The 20,615-nt window shown below is 47.7% G+C and overlaps 1 protein-coding gene across 5 annotated transcripts in view; it reads left to right on the forward strand.

Annotated features, from left to right (window-relative positions):
• LOC108624168 (kinesin-like protein CG14535) overlaps positions 1 to 20,615 on the forward strand; it is a 265,820-nt gene that overhangs the window by 227,649 nt on the left and 17,556 nt on the right. For all 5 annotated transcript variants that reach the window (XR_003389064.1, XM_018023280.2, XM_026812899.1 and 2 more), the window contains 2 exons: positions 8,582 to 8,770; positions 19,431 to 19,524. Coding sequence is in view for 4 of the 5 variants with exons in the window: in XM_018023280.2 (XP_017878769.1) it covers positions 8,582 to 8,770; positions 19,431 to 19,524 (283 nt within the window). In the remaining variant the exon portion in view is untranslated. The remainder of the gene's footprint in view (positions 1 to 8,581; positions 8,771 to 19,430; positions 19,525 to 20,615) is intronic.

Below are 20,615 nucleotides of genomic sequence, written 5' to 3' on the forward strand. Positions count from 1 at the left end.
CATTGTAATTTTGTTAACTACTGATCAAACATAATTAAATAAAATTTGTAATATGCCACGTTTTTATTTAAATTAATTATTTTAGTCTAATTCAACGGGAAGTTAGTTTAAAATCAATTGCAAAATTTGTACCGAACAGACAGGCAAGAAAGAAAGCTGATAGAAACGTAGTAAAAATTGTATTCTGTACGAAAAAATTGACACTAGCTTTGACGTTTAATAAATATCACGAAGCAATATTTTTCGATGGATCAAAGCGAGTTCGATTCTATCGATATGAAATTTCGTAGCAAAACGAACAATTAATGGAGAATAAATTGACGGGGCGTCAATTTGGAGTGCGGCGATCATTGACCCGTGGAACCGTATTTTTTTTTTACCCCCCGTCCTCTTTAAGAAGAGAGAACGTACGCGTGCGCCGTGCATCAAGCGGCATCCGTTTATGAATATGTAGTGGGTGCGCGGCGATAGTTGGTGACGGTGGTCAGACACCGGAAAACTCCAGATAGCCGGCGCATGAATATGCTAAGCGCATCGCGGGGGAGGCTAAAGTAATATTTTTTTTTTATTTTCCGTCGGATCCGGGACGCGAAAATGATTTTTAGCGTCGGCAGATTTTTCCTCGTTCGCTTTTCGCTCTCCGTTCTGTGACACAGTGTCCGAGGCGTCGAATTTCAACCACACTCCCCCCTCCCCCGTCGCTCTTTCGGGAGAACTTTTTCGGGAGCGTGAAATACGAGGCCACCAGGGTTATTTGTTCCTCGACTAAAATCAATTGGCCACGCGGGAATAAACCCCATAACGCCTCTCCCAATAACGCTATCTGTCGTCCCGTTACATTTATGCCGTTCAGCTCGTTTGCTAAACCAAAATTACAAACGCGGAAATGTTGAACATTGGAAAATGCGAATAGTTGGTCGGTTTGAAACTCGTGGCAGTTTCTCCGCGTTTTCCCCGAGCACAGAAGTTGAAACAGTTGAACGTTTCGGGTTTCGGAAGCAAGAAGGATTCTATCGAGCGGGCACTCGAATTCGCGTGACGGCAGGCCGTTTAGCGAGCGTGTAATTATCGTCGTAAGCGGCGCGGGAATATTTTTTCGCGACGTTTCGTTCTCGGGTTCGAGAAGTGAATAATCAAAGACCAGAACCGTCGACAAGGCCGATTTTCGCGATCGCCGGTCGCAGCTCGGTCGTTAGCGATTCTTCGCAAGCCCGCGATGCCCGTGTTGTTCGCGCAACGGGAAATAAAACGACCAGCTGATAATAACATCCGACTGGCGTGACGGTTAACCATAAAAAGCGACGCGTAATTGTTGTCGTCGCGGGTAATTGCAGGCATTTCTGCGGTTCCTCTCGCTCGTTTCACCCTGCCCCCCCCCTCCCTACCTGCCTCCCTCCCGCGGCCGAGGCAATCTGACGATCGATGTGCTAAAATCCCAAGATAAAGCTCGAACTTTCCCTTCGTAATTTTCGGTTTTCATATCCAGGAACCAGAGGCTTCGTGACGAGAAGTCGTAACGCCCGATATGACCCGTCCAGATTCGCCGATAGTTTTCGGTTCCTGGGAACAGCTAGAAATTATTTCCTAATTACTCTATCCTTCCGTTTCCTGCCACTTGCATGGATCCTGCGCACCCGTTGAACTGGTCCTCTTTTAAGTTCCTGCTTGGAGACCGATCTGTGCCGATTCGAGGATGGGCGAATGCCCTCAACGATCTTTAATCCTCGTGCGTGATTCGAGACCTTATCCCCGCTGGTAGACGGCAATCGTCGCGTCTTCGCCCGTCGAGATTTATTGCCAGCGTGGCTTCGGGCAGACGCGGGCAATTTACATTCCCGCGCGATCTCCGTCTCTCTCGGTTCACGTTTGAAGATGTAGCCAATCGTCGAGACGACGTCTCTCGAACCACGTCGCTCCCGTCGAAATTACCAGGGATTACGTTGCCCGCCTTGGTACCAATTTGGAACCTCAGCTCTCATCCAACGTCATACAATTTTTATTGTATTTCTTTAACCCTTTATTACCGTTAAACTATTCTGTCATTTTAATGAAATTATTTTCTATTAGAAGCTTCGCTGTTCTTGATTTTTTACTCCTTCTTTCACGTTTAGAGATAAAGACAAAATATTTTATGTGCAATAAATTTGACTAGAAGATAGAATGAGGTTTGACAATTATTAATGAGAGAGTTGGATGAGTTCTTCGCAAAAGGCGTGAGCAATAGAAAATATGTACAATGCGTCTGCACTTTTTCGATACAAAACGTTGAAGATGGCTCAGTAGACGCGTTTCCCGTCTGGCTGGTCGTGGAGGACGATCGCTAGAAAAGAAGTCAGGGTCAGGCGAAGTCTTGATTATTTCGCGAGGCAGCGACGAAAAATTTTACCGGCACGATGGTACGGGAGGAGTCTTAATGGACCCCCGGTGCGCGCCATTATGCTCAAAGGATGAAAGGGTCCTTCAAAGGATCCTTGGCTCCACTTTCATTTGCATTCGGGATTGGAAGAGGCCGAGGCCGGGTTCGGGTTCAGGTTCGCCGGGCCAGACGATGATCCCGGCGCGACGCAATGAGAAATTGGGTCAGCGGAGTTAGGGGCGACGAGTAAAAACGACAGAGGATAAAAGAAATTCGACTGGTGACTTCTCAAAATTAGTTCACCTCACGAAAGTTTTTTTTCTCTACCCCTTTTCGTGCTTCGCGTACGACACAAGGGTCATATTTTTTTTCCTGCCCGGGAAAAAAAGGAGAGGGATTTGTGGAAGAAAATAATAAAGGAACTACGCACGATCGAAGAGCAATATCTGCTAACGTTCGAAGTAATATCGGGCACCGATTGTCCCACGTCGTTCTCCTCCTCTTCTTTTCTCCTCTGTGTACACCCAGCGTGTGGCTTCGTCTTTGGATTTCGTCGAGCAGAAACTCGCGAACAGGGGAAGACCGACGGTGTTTTGGTTTGGTAAAGCGAGGACACAGCTTGATATCGCCGACACATTCTGGTGGGAACAGGGTTGGATCGATGATATCGGATTTCCACGGTACGTTTGCCTTTATCGACTTATCAATCTTCCTTTCCTTACCTCCCATCGATGCCCGTATGAAAAATCGCCCTACGAGAAACTTTCGCTTGCCTCCGAGATTCGTTTTGAAATCTGCACGAGACAACTTGCATATAATCCGTATAAATCGCGAGCTTCAAGTTGTTCGGGAATTCATTTTCGGGAAGGGATGCGAATCGATGAGGGTGATAATTTGCGAGCTCTCGTCAAGCTGTTCCATTCGCGTTCGGACTGACATAATCCCGGCCGGCTTAGCGGCCGGACGACTGCGCCCAAACATTTATCTCGCGCCCAAATTCAGGATTATTGTCGAATAACCCTTTTTCCATAGCGTCATCGCCATTAATTATCACTGGACCGTGGATTTTTTATGCAAAATGACGACTCGATGATATCAGTTTGAATAATGTATTTTAGATTAACTTTTGATTTATCATTCGGCTTTTAACATCCTGTCGCGTTTAGAATTTCTGCGGATACGATTTTTGTATAAACGGATAAAATCTGTAGATTAATTATCAGCGAACACCGATCCACTTTTCATCAGTGAAATCTTCAAGTGAAATTAGAGGCTAAATTTCGTTGGGAAGTTTCGTTCGCTCCGGAGGAGATGAGGGATTGGAACAGGTACCAGGGTGGCAGGGGTTCGTAACTAAGTAAACCGAGCATTTCAAGTTGTTCCTTTCCACGTCGGTAGACGTTACGCGGCGCGATATTAAGCGCGTAACGTGTACCAGCGCCATTATACAGCCATTACTACGTCACACCGTTGTATATAAGCCGAGCCACGCTAAAGTAGCGTGTGGCACGCTTCAGCCTCGCCTATCGCACTGCGTTGACTGACAACCCTAACCCCTTTCATAAATAGCAAACTTAATATACAGCATTCCTGTTAAAAGCTAGTTCCATTTTTCATCCTTTTCATTAATCGACCACGTGTGTATTTTTTTTATGTTGCAATCTGAAGTCTCATTGAGTCTAAGGTTCTTTAGAAATATACGAAAAATTTGCAAGAAAGATGTTTGAATATTTGCCAAGTGTTTCGTGTTGTACTGAGTTAGTCACCGCTGGTCGATGTGGCTTCCAGGTAGAATGGATGGAATTCCAGCTCGGGAGATAAGCGACATACCGAACGAAACGGAAACGGCGGACGGTTTGCGAAATATCGCGTGACTGTACTGGAAGATTTTTAATTGGGAGATCCGCTGAGGAATTTCGCTCGGCGCCAAGGGTGTCGATGGGGGGAGACGGTGGCCGAAGTCGAAACCGGACGAGGTGTAAAACGAAGGGTTGGGTTCAGTTGGAAGGGGGACGTTTTTGTTACAGCCGATCGAAGGGATCATAAGCCGGGCGACCCTTGTCAATTTTACCCTCGTCTTGTTTTTACACCTGGCGTCGGTGCAAAACGACAAAAATTAATGTTTTCAATGAGAAATAATTGAGTCAGGCAGGGTTAAATCAGAAGGATTATGAACCTGGACTCGTCCCTTCTGTTAATTCACCCCTCGACTTATCACGTATGGAGGTTCCCTTATTACGCGTTAGAGTGGCAACCCCTCTGGAATGAAAATCCGGGATGGGTGGTAGCTAGATTTCTGTGTCTCATCACCTACGTCGGAACGCTGGACGGCAAGGAGGCAGGACGGGAGGGAGAGTGGGTGGCGGTTCTCGTCTGAGGAAAATCACATTTGTCGGCGGCCTCGCCCCTGACCCATTTCGCGACGCAAATTTCGTTCGAATAGCCCGGGGCTCTCTTCGTGGTTACGAATTCCTCTAGACTTTCACCCTCCGATGTTCGCCCCCAAGCCTCGAGTATTTAGATACGTCTGCCCGGTGGTGGGTAAGAGATAACACTGCGCGCGGGGACGGGCTCGAATCAAAGGCCTCTATCCGGTCGTGCGCCTCGCTATCAAACGCCGCCTTATCTATTCGCGTAGAGCACGTAATAACGGGTTCGGTACACCGCTCGTAAGTCGATCCGAATTGGATGTGGGTTTCGTTTCCAATCTCGCGGGAGTACATCGCTGCAATATATGTACTCCTATTATTATCAAACTTGGATTAATCGCTTTTAGACAATGCAAACTTGCAGTGATATCAATACATCAAAACACTTCTTCTTTTTATAATTAATCATTTGTATCAGAGGTGACGTATTGACGGATCACGTGCGAGTTAAAAACCTTGTTTTATGCCTGTTTACTATGCGCAGACGATAGAGTAAAGCACTGTACTTCGTCGCCTTTTAATTAATGGCGCTTTTTATCTGTAATAATGAACAAAGTCTTTTGGGCAGTTGGTGGTTATCAGCGGTGGTCGTTACCCGAGACACAGAAAGGAGGTATTAACTTTCGGTAAGTCGATCGCGCACCGACGAATTCGCCCCGGGCCACGGGAACGTCGATACGACGTTACTACCGTTTTAACGAAGGGGTTGCACGCACCATGAGGAATCGCGTTTTCCCTCACGGAGACGATGATTATTTAGATTATCCTGCGAGTAATCTCTGGGTACTAGGAAGGAGGAGGGTAGAGAGAGAGAGAGAGAGAGAGAGTGAGTCTCGTCGCAATCACTTTCATGACATTCGCCTTCAAAGTTCGAGCGCCCTCCGGGTATCGGGCCGTCTGAAGAGGGAAAGCCGGCTGTTTTCGCGATTAAAAACCAAAGCGCGGTTCGATTAATTCCGGTTATTTGCGCCGGGAGTCGATCGCACCGATGGCTTTATTCGCCCCTCTTCGCCGTCGAGTATTCCTTCGTACCTCTTCCACGAGAATTGTCACACGAGCGTCTCCTCTTTACACGCTATTGTTCACTCTCAAAGACGGCCGTGTTTGACGAGCCACGTTAGAGTACTTACTCGAGACTCGTTCGAGCCGACCTCGGCGAGCGTAATCGAAACTGTTTGACGATTCCTGGTCAAAGAGGAATGCATTCAGCGGTCTCTTTGACTAAACGAGAGAATACGAGTGTGTAGAACCTCGATAAGTTCTAGTACACACCGCAAGACATACAATCGAATGAAATGAGTATCAAAACATATTTTCAAATTTTTGTTACGATAAATTCTAAATTTTACCAAAACTGTTCATAATTTATTTCATGCTCGCAATTTTTAGTTTGAAATATTTCTCAGGCCTTTTGATAGATAGTTGGAAGTGTCTTAAAACTTACGAACGGATGCGCACGGACTACGTCGCGGTTTCCGGATGAGAGACGCGCGCCAGACGAATTTATGTCGAAGTTCGCGGGAGGTATCGGCGCGGCGCGACGGGGTGCCGGCATCGTAAATCGGCGGATAATACTCGCTGACACCATAAAACATTTGTGCACTTTAACGTCCGTCCGGGGAACGACACCGACGGTGTCGGCCGTGTATGAAGCAGCCCGCGCGACTCATTCCCGTTTGGACGTTGAGAAATTAACGGCGAGCTTCCGGCCTGGGGCCCGTTTCCGTTGTCACCGGCACACCGCGTTCCTCGTTGAAAACCGAGAGGAATCGTCGAATCCAAACCCTTTACATGCATGACAGCTTCTCAAATTATTTGAACTCTTAACTTTCTGATGATCAACGATGATTTCAAGTTTGACGGTGAGATTTCGTTCAGATCGAAACCGTCGGGCATTATAAAAAAGAGAAAAAAATGGAACTCTCTGCGAAAAGTGGATAAAACGGCTTCACGTGGTGGAAGAAACGAGGAAAACTTGCCAGTGCCAAGGGAGTCGAACAAAAGGTATAAAGGTTGTTGCACCGGTCGGCTCGAAAAGATAGAGGGAAAGAGCTACACGTACGTACGTAGCGATCGCGACGGGCGTGGCGCGAAAATTTAGAGAATCGGTGAATAGAAACGGACAAGTTGGCAGCGTGCCTCGGCAGAATCCAGCAGGAATCATTAGGGCAAGATTGAGGATTACAATGGTGTAAATTAGGAAGACATATGGAAGGTCTGGCGCACTATTTATACCGAACAGTGTCGCGTTGTCTTCTAATTAATTCATGGAGCGAGATTAATGGATCGTGAATTTGTATACTCGATTTACCTCTTTGTTTCCAACCGAACGAATTTCTTATTACAATTTCCGGCGTTTTTATCTGTACGATTCTCGTGGCAAAGCTTCTTTTCACGTAGTTAATTAATTCGTGTAAATTGCACGTGAATTTCGAAAGCTTTGAAGTTTTCACCGGCTGCTCTCGGACAGGGTTTTCTCTCCGGTCCGGCATTCGGTGGTTCTCGGGCAGAAAAGAGAAAGGGACGAGAGGACAGAGAGAAATATCCGCGTCGGGATTTCGAGAACATGATTCTTGGAGTCGTTCGTGCGGAACAGATATCCACGCCCCGAGATCAGCCTCGTTACGAGATATATGAACAGCGTTCAGGCCAGGAAAAGAAGACAAAGTGATTTGCGCGCGAATACGTGCAAAACGTGAACGAGGGGTGGAAAAAAAAACAAAAAGATATGGAGAGGTGGGAAAGGTTGGAGGCAATCGATGCGCAGTTTTTCCAATAAGACTGGAAAGGAGCTATTTTATTTCCGGTCGCTCAGATCGGCCAGCGTCCCGGTCTTTTCACGGTAAACTACTACGTACAGAGACGTTTCTCGGGAAAGGAGCTGGAAAAAAAGAGAGAGGGAGTCGCCGGTGGGATGAGATAGAGGAGCCTCTCTTCCTTGTGCAGTATGCAAAAAGATAGAACGTGGCGCGCAATCTGAGCGAAATCTTGAAACGCAATTTCCTGAACGATCGAACGGGCGCCCGACCCGTTGCGTCGATGATAGAAAGTTGAGTCACAAATGTGACTTCAATTATAGTTTTTCCCTTTTCATTGATATTTATAAGTTGATAATGTTTCTGAGTATCTTCTCGCGTCTCGTTCGCGCGGTGAACAGATAGACAGGTATTTTAAAATAGCGAGAATCAGTAGTAGAATATTAATTTACACGGCGTCCATCGACGAAGCTATTTTCGAGTACAGGAAATGTAAGATTGCTCGACGGATAGACAGGTTCGTAATCCGACGCTCGTTGATCGATACCGTCTGTCACTAGCTGACGAATGAACGTCTATCATAATTAAGGGCAAAGTTCGGATGGAGGTATGATATGGAGATATAAACGTAGACCGCCGCGTCTCGTCTTATCAAAGTTCATCAACCCGGGCGCCTGTATTAGTTCCTATCGGAGGAGCCAGGCAGAGTTTAAACGCGCGAGAGAGGGGGTTCATTGAACCAGATCGGTTAATGTGGGTCGCTCGTCGGTAATTCTAGTCCCACCGTCTATTTTCCGGCTGAGGCTGTCCATCAGATAATTCTGACGAGGCCATTGTTAACTCCGAGAGGAGAAGATTTCATTCGTTACGTAACGTTAGCTCGTTCCAGGCGGATCATCCGCTGGACGTCGGCCTTCGAGAGCTTCGATCTTACTCGATGAAGTTTACCCTCGCCGGTATCGTGTGTCTCGTAGAAAATAGATAACGAGAGATAAGGAGCAACGAATTGAATTCTAACTTGAAATTTCTTTTGCTTTCAGGTGAAAGTGATGTTGAAGGTGTCGCCCGGTGAGGGCGGGAGCTTCTTCAACGCGGACAAGAGGAAGAAACAGGTGACGTTGGTGGATCCAACGGCCGGGCAATCGTCGACGGCGGACGATCGAAGGCCGACGGTGGCGGCCCCGAAGATGTTTGCCTTCGACGCGATATTCACGGAGGAGGACTCGCAGGTAGGACGTAATTCGGGGAACAGCAATTTTTATCGCTCTTCGCTCCGGATTGGTTCGGGAGAGAATCCGAGAGCTTTTCTGTCCCGGGGAATCGTTTCTCCGGTACGCGGATAAATAGGGAAAGAGAGGAGGGATTCTTGAAGGGAGTTAAAGAGAACCCGAGAGAAAGTCTGAACGCTAGAACGTCTACGTGCTCCGTAGTCATCGCCGGGTCGCGTTCATCCTAGAGGCGAAGCGGGAGACGTCCCTGCCGGGCGCATAACTAAACTAATTTCCCGACCTCTAAACTCCACCTCCCGACAGGAAAATCCAACCTCCCCGAGACCCTGCCCCCCGCGTCTCACCCGGTGAACGTGAACCGCCTCGGGCGAGTGTTGGTTGCTTCTTGTCGTGACTTCTCACGCGTCGTCTCTGGAAAATCGGAGTCGCGATTACTCCAGAGGAGTCCTGCGTTCATGACGGAAAAACGAGAGACCAATGGTTGACCTGTACTACTTGATCATCGTCGCGTTCGTCCCATTTGTATCCCGTAGGAACGAAACGATAGCTATCGATCAGAGTCGACCATAATTCCATAGCGAAGGCGAATCCTTTTTCCGTTTACGGATTTTATTGCAACGGCATTGATGGACGACACAGCGGCCGGCAAACGGCGCGCCGCGCCGCGGCGTTACAACATCGCGACGCATGCATACATGCGTATACGTGCACGCGAGATATTTCGATGCTCTCCAGGGACATTATCGAGCGTCGGATTCAAATGAGCCCGGAGCTACTCGGTTTTCCTGGTTCCTCCATCCCTCGGCCGAGCCCTCCCCCCTCCTCGCCAGCCTCTCTATCCCACGCCAGCCCTCTCCAGGGACTAGCCCTTCGTTTCCCGGGTTTCTCTGGCCCTTTGACGCAGTCCGCACCCCCCCGTACACCCCCGGTCGACGCGTGTTTAGAAGAACCATGGAAAGCAATCGATTGATTCGATCAAATGTCCCGGTCGCGACGATTGTCATCGAAAGTCACAATGGTTCTTCCTTTCTCTTCTCGCTTTTCCTTTTTTTTTCTCCTCCCTCCCTCCCCCGTCCCATCTGTTAGGGTGGACTGCATGGTCCTGTCGAACTTCGAAGTCCAAAGAGGACCGTGCGGCCATGTCCTGGGGGACATGGTTCGTTCTTTTCGTCGACGGGCTCGTCGAACGCAGGCCCGCGTGAATATTTTAGAACCGGTGTCGCACGATTCCCGACGTCCAAAGTGGTTCATCTTTAACCAGCCTGTCTTTGCCATTCTTCTTTAGCTGTCTCGCAGACATCCTCCTACGATTCTCCAAATAATGTATCGCTACGAATTTTTTTATTAAGCAATTTCAGTTTTATAAATCGACGTTTTTGTTCGTTAATTAATTAAACGGAAATCGATTGTACAAGGGGAAGCGTTTGGCTTACCGCGGCGTTGTAACGTGTCGCAGACGCAAAAGTGCCCCGTTTCAGCCGGTCGAATTACACACACGGGAAATGTAATCCAACTGCGCGGCGGTCGCAATTCCCGATAATCTTTGGTCCGGTGAGGGAGATACCTTTGCTACCTGAGTCCGCAAATACGCGGACCGTGAATGCCCCGCCGAATGTGTGGAGAACCGTTCCAATATGACGCGCAAACAGACCGCGCTGGTTTGATTATGGGTCACTCGTAAATTAACGTTGTCGATGGCTGTGTAACGAGTCCGTCCCGGTGGCGCGCGTGAAATCTGTTGTGCTCGCAACGTGGCCCTTAATCATCCAATCAGAGGATTTTTGTTGTCGCTCTATCTAATGTACTGCGTTGGATTTGCACGATCAAAATTGCACGCGCAAAATTTCAGCGTCGCATCGTCGAATTAAGGATGTATTGGCTATACAGTCAATCTCAAAAGTTCATGTACCTTAGAAAAACGCATTTCCTGTAATTAAAAAGAAATCAGACGTCGGAAGAATAATGCTAATAATAAATAGCTACGTGCTAAAAAGTATAGAAGGAAATATCCAATTAAGTATTGACGCTGGCGGAAAGCTTTTTATACAGAAATTATAAGCCCTGACGTTCTCAACAAGAAAGATTCTATGAATTTTTCTTCTAACTCGAGTATTTAACAAGTTACATATGATTATTTGGCATTTTATAGATGTTGACAAAATTCGACCATCCCAGCCTCGAAACGGCGAACTTTTGACAAAAAATTTCGTTTTTCGCCAATAACTCGTAAACCGTTGCACTTACGGGAAAATTGCATACAACCTGTCTTGTAGAGGACGACGAGATCTACAATTTCTGTATAAAAATTCTTCGCTAGCATCAATATTTAACGAGTTATTGACGAAAAACAGAAAAACAGTTTTTTCCAAATAACTCGTTAACTATTGACACTAGCGAATTCTTTGTACGCAGAAATTGTAGATCTCGTCGTCCCCTACAAAATGCTTCTAAATACGCCCCCCTACGTCCATCCGTTCGGGAGTTATTGAGGAAAAACGAAAAGTCTTTTTAAAAGTTCACAGATTCGACGGGCGAATTGCAGAATCTGAAGGCGAATTCGCCCGTCGAAATAGCGAACTTTTAAAAAGACTTTTCGTTTTTCCTCAATAACTCCCGAACGGATGGACGTAGAGGAACGTAAGTACGCTCATTTTGTAAGGGACGGCGAGAGCTACAATCTCTATACAAAGGTTTCTCGCTAGCATCAATAGTTCGCGAGTAATTTGCAAAAAACTGTTTTTCGTTTTTCGCCTATAACTCTTTAACTATTGACAGTAGCGAATTCTTTTTGCACAGAAATTGTAGATCTCGTCGTCCTCTACAAAATGGATCTGATGCATTTTTTTCGTATCGCTAACAGTTTAGGAGTTATTGGCAAAAAACGAAAATTTGGAATAAATTTGAGGGGTACCCCTTGGAAAAATCTCGGAAAAATCGAAATTTTTTTTGTTGTTGTTTATTATTAGCAATGTTCTTCCGACGTCTGATTTCTTTTTAAAAAATGCGTTTCTAAAGTGCATAAACTTTTGGGATTGACTGTATAGCCAATACATCCTTAACGTATACCAGTTTTTCCTTCAATTTTAAAATGTCTGCCGATCCGAAAGGATCGCGAGATAAATGTAAGGATAGTAAAATAAATAGTCCTGCGTTCAGCCGACTTTTCTTCCGAGCTCCGAATAATTCCGCGGCGAGGGCGGATACATTTCTGCGTGAGAGTATTTCATAAATATATTCTACAATCTCTTGAAGCAGCAGCGGCGGCATTATCGAAGTTCCGCGCGAAGGAAAAGAAACGCGGCGTGGTAAGGGTGGGATCCGGAAAATTCGAGAGCAAAGTGTCTCGAGAGTAGAATTCTCAGGCAGACAGGCATCCGCGCGGAGAAGAACTTCAACAAAAGGAAGAGTGACGTTACGTCGACTAAGCGTCGGTCGAATCCTCTCGATAAATTCGTAATATTGCCGACTGTCAGGGCCATTCATCCCTGCCGCCGGAGAGAGAGAAAGTTGAGCGGCCCATTACGTAAGAATAGACACGTACACGTTGCCGAAGGGGGTAGTTTCACGCTCGCTCTATAAAGTTTATTTCCGCTGTGCCGCCCAGGGAAAAAGAATCTTCTTCCTCGAAGGGAAATGTCTTTGAAGTTCCAATTTGTACCAGACCGCCTCCTCTCCTCTAGGCGTCGCGTCGTCGTCGTCGTTACGTACGTGGATACACGCGCGTTTCGGCTGGTGTCGCTTACGGAGCTGGCAATTTGCCAAGTATAATGCTACACACTTCCGAATCGTGTTACGTTCACGGAGCACCGTTCACTCTTTAGAAAACTCGTTTCCGAATCGATTACGCGACAAAGAAGGTGTTTTAAGATCGCGCCTTGTTTTAAAATCGCGCTCTCGACCCGAGACACGAGCTCAGGAAAGTCTGTGTCGATCTCGCGCTCGTCCACGGAGAATCGGCGTGGTGTGCAAATGAAACCTGGCCAAATTAATTGAACATCCATCTCAATTACGGATGGGCTGCGTAGGTGAATACGCCCGGACCTGGGCGCGTTCTCGAGATCTTACGCGTGTGTACAACGCATATATCGACGGGCCCCGGCGACAATTCTATCCCCGCGGACGATCCTGCGGGACAATGCGTCCTGGATGGAATAATTCACCGGGGCCATTATGGTCGGCCCGGGACAAGGGCTTTATTATTGACTTACGACTAATAGTCACGCTGTGGATTACGCGCGTGTACGCGCTGGCGTACTATCTCTCTCTCTCTGTCTCATCTCCATTCTATCCACCCTCGCCGACTCTCCCTCTCCGTCCGTATTTTACTTTCTCCGTCTGTGTGCGTACGGCGGATTCCCTTCGATCTATTGCTCATTTCTCGGCGAACAGCCGATCGAACGGGACTCGAAACGCCTGGAAATTCACGGTTCCGTGGGTTCTTGTTCTCGTCTGCGGGTTTCCGGGTGTCCGCTCGAAAATGGATCGGTTCTCCCTACCTCCTTCCCTCCCTCGCCACCGGGATTAGTCCGTCGTCGCATCGAGGGGCTCGGTTTCTTATTAATTTTCAACCGAATTCTTATTAGGAGCCCGATACTCCCTCTAATTCAATCATGGAGATTACCGTAAAAATTATGCTCCCCTTCATGCCAGAATTAAAGCTGTTTGGTCTGGTCCGGGGTAAATTGTTCTCATCCTTCGATCAAGATAAATATATCACCTATTCTGTCCAATCATTTGTAAATCATTAAACGTTTCTGAAGTTCCAACGAATTGCACGTCGCATAAAATTTTTTGAAGTATCTTATACAAACGACGAGCGTCCTGCTAACAAATCGATGGTTTCAATCGTACGGCCATAACTAGCGCGATTGCGTTCCCGCTGTTCTCTTTCAAAACCGTTTCAAACGTTCGACGAGCCAATGAATCCGTGCCGTCGGTTAATCCGTTTTTTGATACGGTCGGCCGATCCACGAAGCAGCCACATCGCGTTTCCCATTCATCAGAATTCGTTGGCCGCCGTCACAGCCAGGCTTCCCATTATTCGCGCGGACCCGCAACAACCAGCATTCGTGCACGCGCGTCGTCTATCCGGCCGTCCGGCGGCAGCGGCGGCATCGCGGCGCGTTCGTTTCTCTCGTTCAATTCGCTCGCAATCGATGCACACTTCAACGACGTTAGAAAAGCGATCTCTGACGGACAAGTGACCCTCGCCAATAGGGGCGATAGAGAAACCCGCGTTAATCTGTAAACCAATCATACGGGTCTCTGGAACGGACTGGCCAGTATAGTCTGATGTAACAGGCCACGTTCGACAATGAGATAATATCAAATTGCCCTACTGTTTGCAAGAATCTTAGCTTTTAGAAATAATCAAATGACAATTATTTTGTAATATGAGTATCGGGGAAAAAATTGGCTCTTTATGATTAAAATTACTAAACGATAAAATGGGAAAACTTTTGTTAATCTTAGACCAAACAATACATTCTTCTGTAGAATGCTAGAAGACTGAAATTAAATGTCACGTTTTTCAAAATTCTTTTTAGGACCTCTAATAAAAATTTTAAACATTCTGTTTGTCATCTATAGTTTCACAAAAATCGGTGGAAGTAGAAACACATGTAAAAATTCTACAATTTAATAGACCAAGAGTCTTAGTTCTCTCTATTTTTTATCGTTTGTGGTTTAATAACAACGTTAACCGATTTTCCTATGGCAAAGTATGACGTTTGGTTCGATATTAAAAAAGTTGTTCCATCTTGGAGTATGTTAGACTTAATATCTTTCTCGACTGTATTTATAAGTCCAGATTTTCTCAGGTATAGTCAAGGAAATTTGTATTTTGGAATATTGGTGGGTTTTAATGATAAATGATAAGTGTATAATTAAAAGTCAATTTATTAATAACAAAAACTCAACAAAAATCACTGAGGTCTGTCTCTCGGCTCAGTCGTACTCGAAGTGACTACGCCCTCAAGACGACGTGACCTCATCCCTTAAAAACATTATACATCCCATGAGTGGGGATATTCGGAGAAGTAGATATTAGGCGTTAAGAACGAAGAAAAACAGATGCCTCGCTGCATCTTCGCTTTCAAACTTGGCCTAATAAACACGGCTATCGCCACAGTATTAAAATCCAGAAAGCAATCAATTATTATGTTAAAAACGGTAGCATAAATTGTGTCTTAAATAATCTCGGTATTTTTTAAATGTAATCTGATTTAGTAAAGTAGAGACTATATGATTTTGAGAGATGTACCGTTGGCATGGTCTTACGAAACAGACTGTACGAGGTTTTGGTCCTTCTCATTTCCATATTACAGTAAGATTAATTCCGGCCACGAGCCGCTTCGGGAGCCGGGCTGATGAAGTTTGACAGGTGTCCGACGGCCGTCAGTTACCCCGAAAGCGAGACGTCACTTCAACGCAGAGAGATCGGGCTTTTCCGCCCGGCGATCCCTGCCGCTCGTTAGGAAAAGTCATCGGTGGAAAAAAGCGATTTTCCTATTTCCCCGGCCGAATCTCTCTTAATTATTTTTAACAAGCAACCGGAAATCGGTGGTAAAGGGACCGCGGGTTGAAACGTGGATAGGGTTACTAACGATTTCGATTTTGCATTGGTCAAACCGAGAGCGTTGAATTTCCTGACCGCGCTTTTTTGTTTCGACGCATCGACAGGAGGGTTGTTGCACTCCGCGCGCACCCCCCCGACGACCGCCTATCGCGCCAATCTCCCGTGTAAATCGCGACGTATTTCACTGGCCAGCGTCGCTTATCGACGTTTCCGCATTGGGAAGCCACGCGGTCAGCCTCGTCTTCGTTGGCGCAGAGAAAAAGTTGTACACCCCCGTCGCGTCGTTCAGAGTCTGGAAATTCCTCGTTCAGCGGCTTCGATTTCCCGGAACGCGGCACTGGCTGGTTCCCGGTGGACCGAAATCGGAATTTGTTTATAAGCGGATAAGTCGCCGGATCACGGTGCGGTGAACAAAAACCGGATGTCACAGGACATATGGCGATGCAATTTTCGGAATTATCGGCTCGTGAACGCTCGCGTTTCCGCGCGAGCGTCGCGCCACGCATCGGCGCTCGGTAGACGCGAGGGAAACGAGGGCCCGGGAAAAGCACCCCCTCAGGCCTGTTTGTTTTTGATACGGTTTTCATCGAACGACGCAGCTGCGCGTCTACATGCAAATGGGAAACCGTATACTTTCTGCGGACGCTATCATCTTGTGCTCTCTCTCTCTCTCTCTATTTCTCTGTCGCGCGCATTTTTTTTTCTATTTGATTTTACTTCCATGTATACGCGCGCTGCATAGGATTATCGTAACCAGACCGTTACGCGTGTTCCGTTATTGCTTCTATGTTTGTTACTGCCGCTGTGAGTTGTTATTGGAAACTGGGGGATATTATGTGAGTGGGCGCGTCGCGCGAACGGCCGGAGCGATAAAAATTGTGCACCGCTGTAACTTATTCAAACGAATTGTAACGGGTAGCACGCGTGTCAATCACGCATGCGGTCCGTGAATTTCGAACGAAATTAAAAGCAGTTTCAAACGTACTGCGCGCAGCGTCGTTCGGATATTTTTGTAATTTTTGCTATCGACGTTTCCCAATTCCGACGTTTTTATGCCCGCCGCCGGGCTTTTGTAATTATTTAGATTGGCCAATTTTCGCCACGACCGAACGTAATTTCGGACGTAACCTAACGTAACGTTCGCGCAATTTACCGATGGTAATTACACTGACGGATATTATTTCGCCGGGCGAAGCGCAGCGTCGGGCGCATCATCGCCCCAGTGCCGTAGATAATTTGAATTAAACGTGATTTTCCGCGAGCCGGAGTAACTTCATTAACGTCTATCACAATGACCGATCCGACCCGTTCCGGGGCCCATCCGGCATAAATCACAACGCGTTCGCTCCTCGTTTTGTGTAAACACGCTTTCCATCCATTTCCGTTACGCAGGATTCTTCGAGGCCGAGGATAAACAACCCTTCGACTGCCGTGAGTAAATTGAACGATAACCGATATCAATAAGAGCCACCCTCATTTCCATTTCGCGATTACTCTTCGAGAGGGGGTGGCTCAGGGGGCCCCGGGGGGTGAAGTCAGAATTTCTCTGGAATTGTTTAAGGGACGATTGAAAAAAATCGGGCAGAGGTCTCTATTATGAAGGCGAGGGGCTGCGAACATTAATTTCGGCCGAGTGCAAATTAAAAGGGAGTGCGCGGGGGAGGCAGGCGTCGCGGTGTGACTTACAAGCGTCGGGTGTCATGCGGTGGCCTGCCGTCGCGTCGATTTTACTTTGCAGGACGCGTCCTGGTAACGCAATATTGGCGCCGTTGCGTAGAATACCAATGACGGGGCGAGGGGATGGGCGTGCGGGTAGGTCGTCGTGGGCCAAGACAAGCTCCTTACTCGGCGAAGGAACTTCCAACTGCCTCCTTGCCTCTCCCTTTCTACCACTTCTGGTTTCTTTTCTTCCATCGTCGCCACCCTAGCTCGGTGAAATGTAAAACTCGTGTAAGAAAGTTCGGGAAGGGCTCGCGATTGCCCGTGTTGCCGGCAGAGAGCCCTTTTAATGGCTGGAAATAATCGAACGGCCCTCTTCCGAATCTCTTAATTCGCAAGTTTCCAGATGCCTACGCCGACGCGTCGAAACAGGTGTCGCAGCCGTCCTCAATTTTCTCCGATATCGCGCCCGACGCGTCGAGCCTCGAATTTTAATGAACTCCATTTATTTCGTTGTTATTAGCGCGTTCGGTCGTTCGCGCGTTTTCATTACGATCCGCATTTCACTGAACCGACGGAGGGTTTAAAAAAAATTGCTGGCGAACGCGATATTTTAAAATCGGCCGAGCGAAATGGAATTCGAATCGAACGCGCTTGCGAGGAGCAGCCGAGGACCGGGGCGAGGGGATGTTTTCCGCGCGGCGAACCCTCCGGTTCCTCTCAATTCCGTGCGGGATCGCGGAATCAAGTGTTTGAGATTATGACGGAGGCTTCGGTCACGTATTTCATTAACCGTGATGCCGCCCGTCGGTTTCCGGCGAGGGGTGCCGCGCACCCCGGATCCCTCTCGAGGGTGCAGGTAGCCGCGAAATATGTTTGCTTTGCGTTACATCCCCCCCGGGATGATCCCGTTATAATTATGAATGTCCTTGTTGTCCCGCGAACCTCTTCTTCGCCTCTTTCCAACCGGCCCCTCGCGCGTCGTCCCCCTTTCCCTTTAATCCCGGCGGGGATTTCCCGGCGCGTTTTCGAGGCTCAGATCGTTTTCCGCGATTAAAGCGGAGATAAATCGCGGATCCCGTTTCCCGTCGATCGAAATCGTTCACCCAACCCCCCCCCGTCCCCGGCCAGAAAAGAGGAGATTCGTTTCTTCCCGGCGAGCGTGCTTTGAAACGAGCAACGACAGATTGGAATTACCATATTGGAGGAGGGACTGGACTCCTTATTTCCGTTTCCTCTCGAAGGAAAAAAAAGAGGGAAAAAGGAGAAGAGGAACGCAGTCCGGAGGATTTCCCTCCATCCGAATCGGTCCGCTACGCTTTGCTCCGCGCGCGATTCTTCCGCGCGGTGCTCTCTCCGTCCTCGACGAAGCTCTCTCGTTTCACCATCCAGCTTTTCATCTCCCCTTTTCCATCTCGGGCCCCGAGATTCATCCGATTCTCGTCCGCGAAGATTTCAATCTTGTTTGGCCGAGGTATCGACACGTCCTCATCTTCCTCTCGATATTCCCGGCGACCTGCTCCCCTATTCTCTCTCACCCTGCGTCCCTCTTACTTTCACTCGTTCACCCTGTTTCGATCCGCGCCCCTTCCTGGCCGCGGAAGCGTTTGCTAACCCTTGCGAATGGTAAAAAGAGCCAGTCGATGTCTGTATCTCGATCAGGGAACGAATCGAGTTCGCAGGCTCGTCGAACATTAGCTTCCGCAGGAAATTCCACCCTCCCCTCTGACGTATTCGCAGTTCTTCGAATCGAAATCGTAATTCGCGATTCGCGAGCTCGCGTAACGAGGGAAACCTAGAGGCGAAAGAACGGAGGAAGGACGGTTCCTCCTCTCTCTCGAGCTCAGAAAAGACTTTTCCGGTCTATGAATATATTAAAAGCAAACAAAGCCGCCGCCTCCTCCCGTAATCTTCTCGCGTTCTTCTCTCCTTCTCGGCCGTAACCGGCTTCGCGTAACGCGCGTTTATTAAACCGTCCCGCAAACGCTTTCTTAAGCACTTTAAGTTAAGCTTCGTCGTTACCCTCGAAAGTCCTGGCGTGCCTTCACTGCCCCGCGCCGCCCGGCGACGAGAGGAACCCCCGCGACGATGAGGAGCAATTAAAATCGCGTCCGTCGTGCTCGAAAGCCTGTTCCTCTCGCCCTGCTCGCCGTTAAATAACTTTGCCCCGGCACCGACACTTGGGATAACCAAATTGATATCAATTATCGCCCGTGCGAGTGGAAAAACAACCCTATTATGTCCCGACCGATGAGTTCTATTCTCTTTTACCGTAGGAACAATTTTAATTACATCCTGTCCATCGTTATTAGCGTACTCGACGGTCTCGCGCAGATTCTCGTTATTATCATAAGTGCAGTTTCCATTGTAAATTCATGAAACATTTTTCAGTGCAACGTACGATATTTTTTTTTTATTTTCCAGACCGAAATCTGCTCGAGTGCTCTTACGGACGTGATACACGCGGTGATCAATGGAACGGATGGCTGCCTGTTCTGCTTCGGACACGCAGGATTAGGTAAGTTCGAACGACCTTTCATAGAACTCGAATCATGCTGCGAAACGTTTGCTCGTCGGGATAATCGAGGGTGCAAGCGGATAGTGGGAGGGGGGGTTAAACGTTTTTCCGTATTTCCTGAGTGACACAACGTCTCTTCTGCTGCACGACGACGCTGCCTTCTTGCCCATCCGCGTGGCTTTGTTTCGCGGAAAGTTCGACGTCCTCGCAGACAAAACGGCATTGTTTCCGCATCCGCCCCGCTATCAGCCAAGCGTGGAAATAATTACATGAAATATGAATATCTCGAAGTGTTCTCGGTTTTTCAAGATGCATACGCCGCGCATATTTGAAACAGTATTTTTCCGCGAGTTATTTACATATTCAGAATAGCACAGCACAATATATGCGTGTATTTTGTAAAAAGAAAAAAATATTTATTACGTCGCCTGCTGATTTTAATTCCTCGCATTCGTGAGACGAAATTCCGAGTGTAATGCATTCGGCGGAAAGAAACCAGTCTTGAGAAACATGAATTTCTTTTCACTTGGAAATCGGCTGGGAGCCAATCCCGTGACCGTGAATTAGCTATTCGCCGGGTGAGACTGTCGCCGCGGCGACGATTCTTTTATTTAGACGTTCCCCCGTCCACCGGCCGCGTCCATTTTCACCGGCAGTTTGTCGCTCGCTTTTCTCGGAGGAAACCTGGCGAGTACTCGCGCGAGTTGTTTTACATTTTAAGTAGTGATATCGAGTTTGCATGCAAATGCGTGATTATGCGTGGAAACCGAGGGGAAGAAGGCTTTCGTCCGCGGGAGGACGAGACGGCGATGGGAACACGGAGGAGAGAAAAGGGTGCGAGAGAAACCGGGGGACGAAAAGGCGGAGCCGAAACGGGATAATGTATGCTACTGGGACACCCGGCTCTTCCATTTCTCACCTCCCTCCTTCTATTTAACATCATGCATACAACACCGACTTTACAGCGTATAAATAATACAATTTTAAGATTGAAGAATCCATTATGAATCTTCAATTATAAATCTGATGATATTAATTGGAGTATTTAACCCTTTCGCTACGGCAGTCCGTTCCGCGGGATCACTTTATAT

The sequence above is a fragment of the Ceratina calcarata genome, unplaced genomic scaffold (genome assembly GCF_001652005.2).
Source record: "Ceratina calcarata isolate Rehan_Ccalc_2016 unplaced genomic scaffold, ASM165200v1 scaffold301.2, whole genome shotgun sequence".
In the NCBI taxonomy this organism is placed as follows: Eukaryota; Metazoa; Arthropoda; class Insecta; order Hymenoptera; family Apidae; genus Ceratina; species Ceratina calcarata.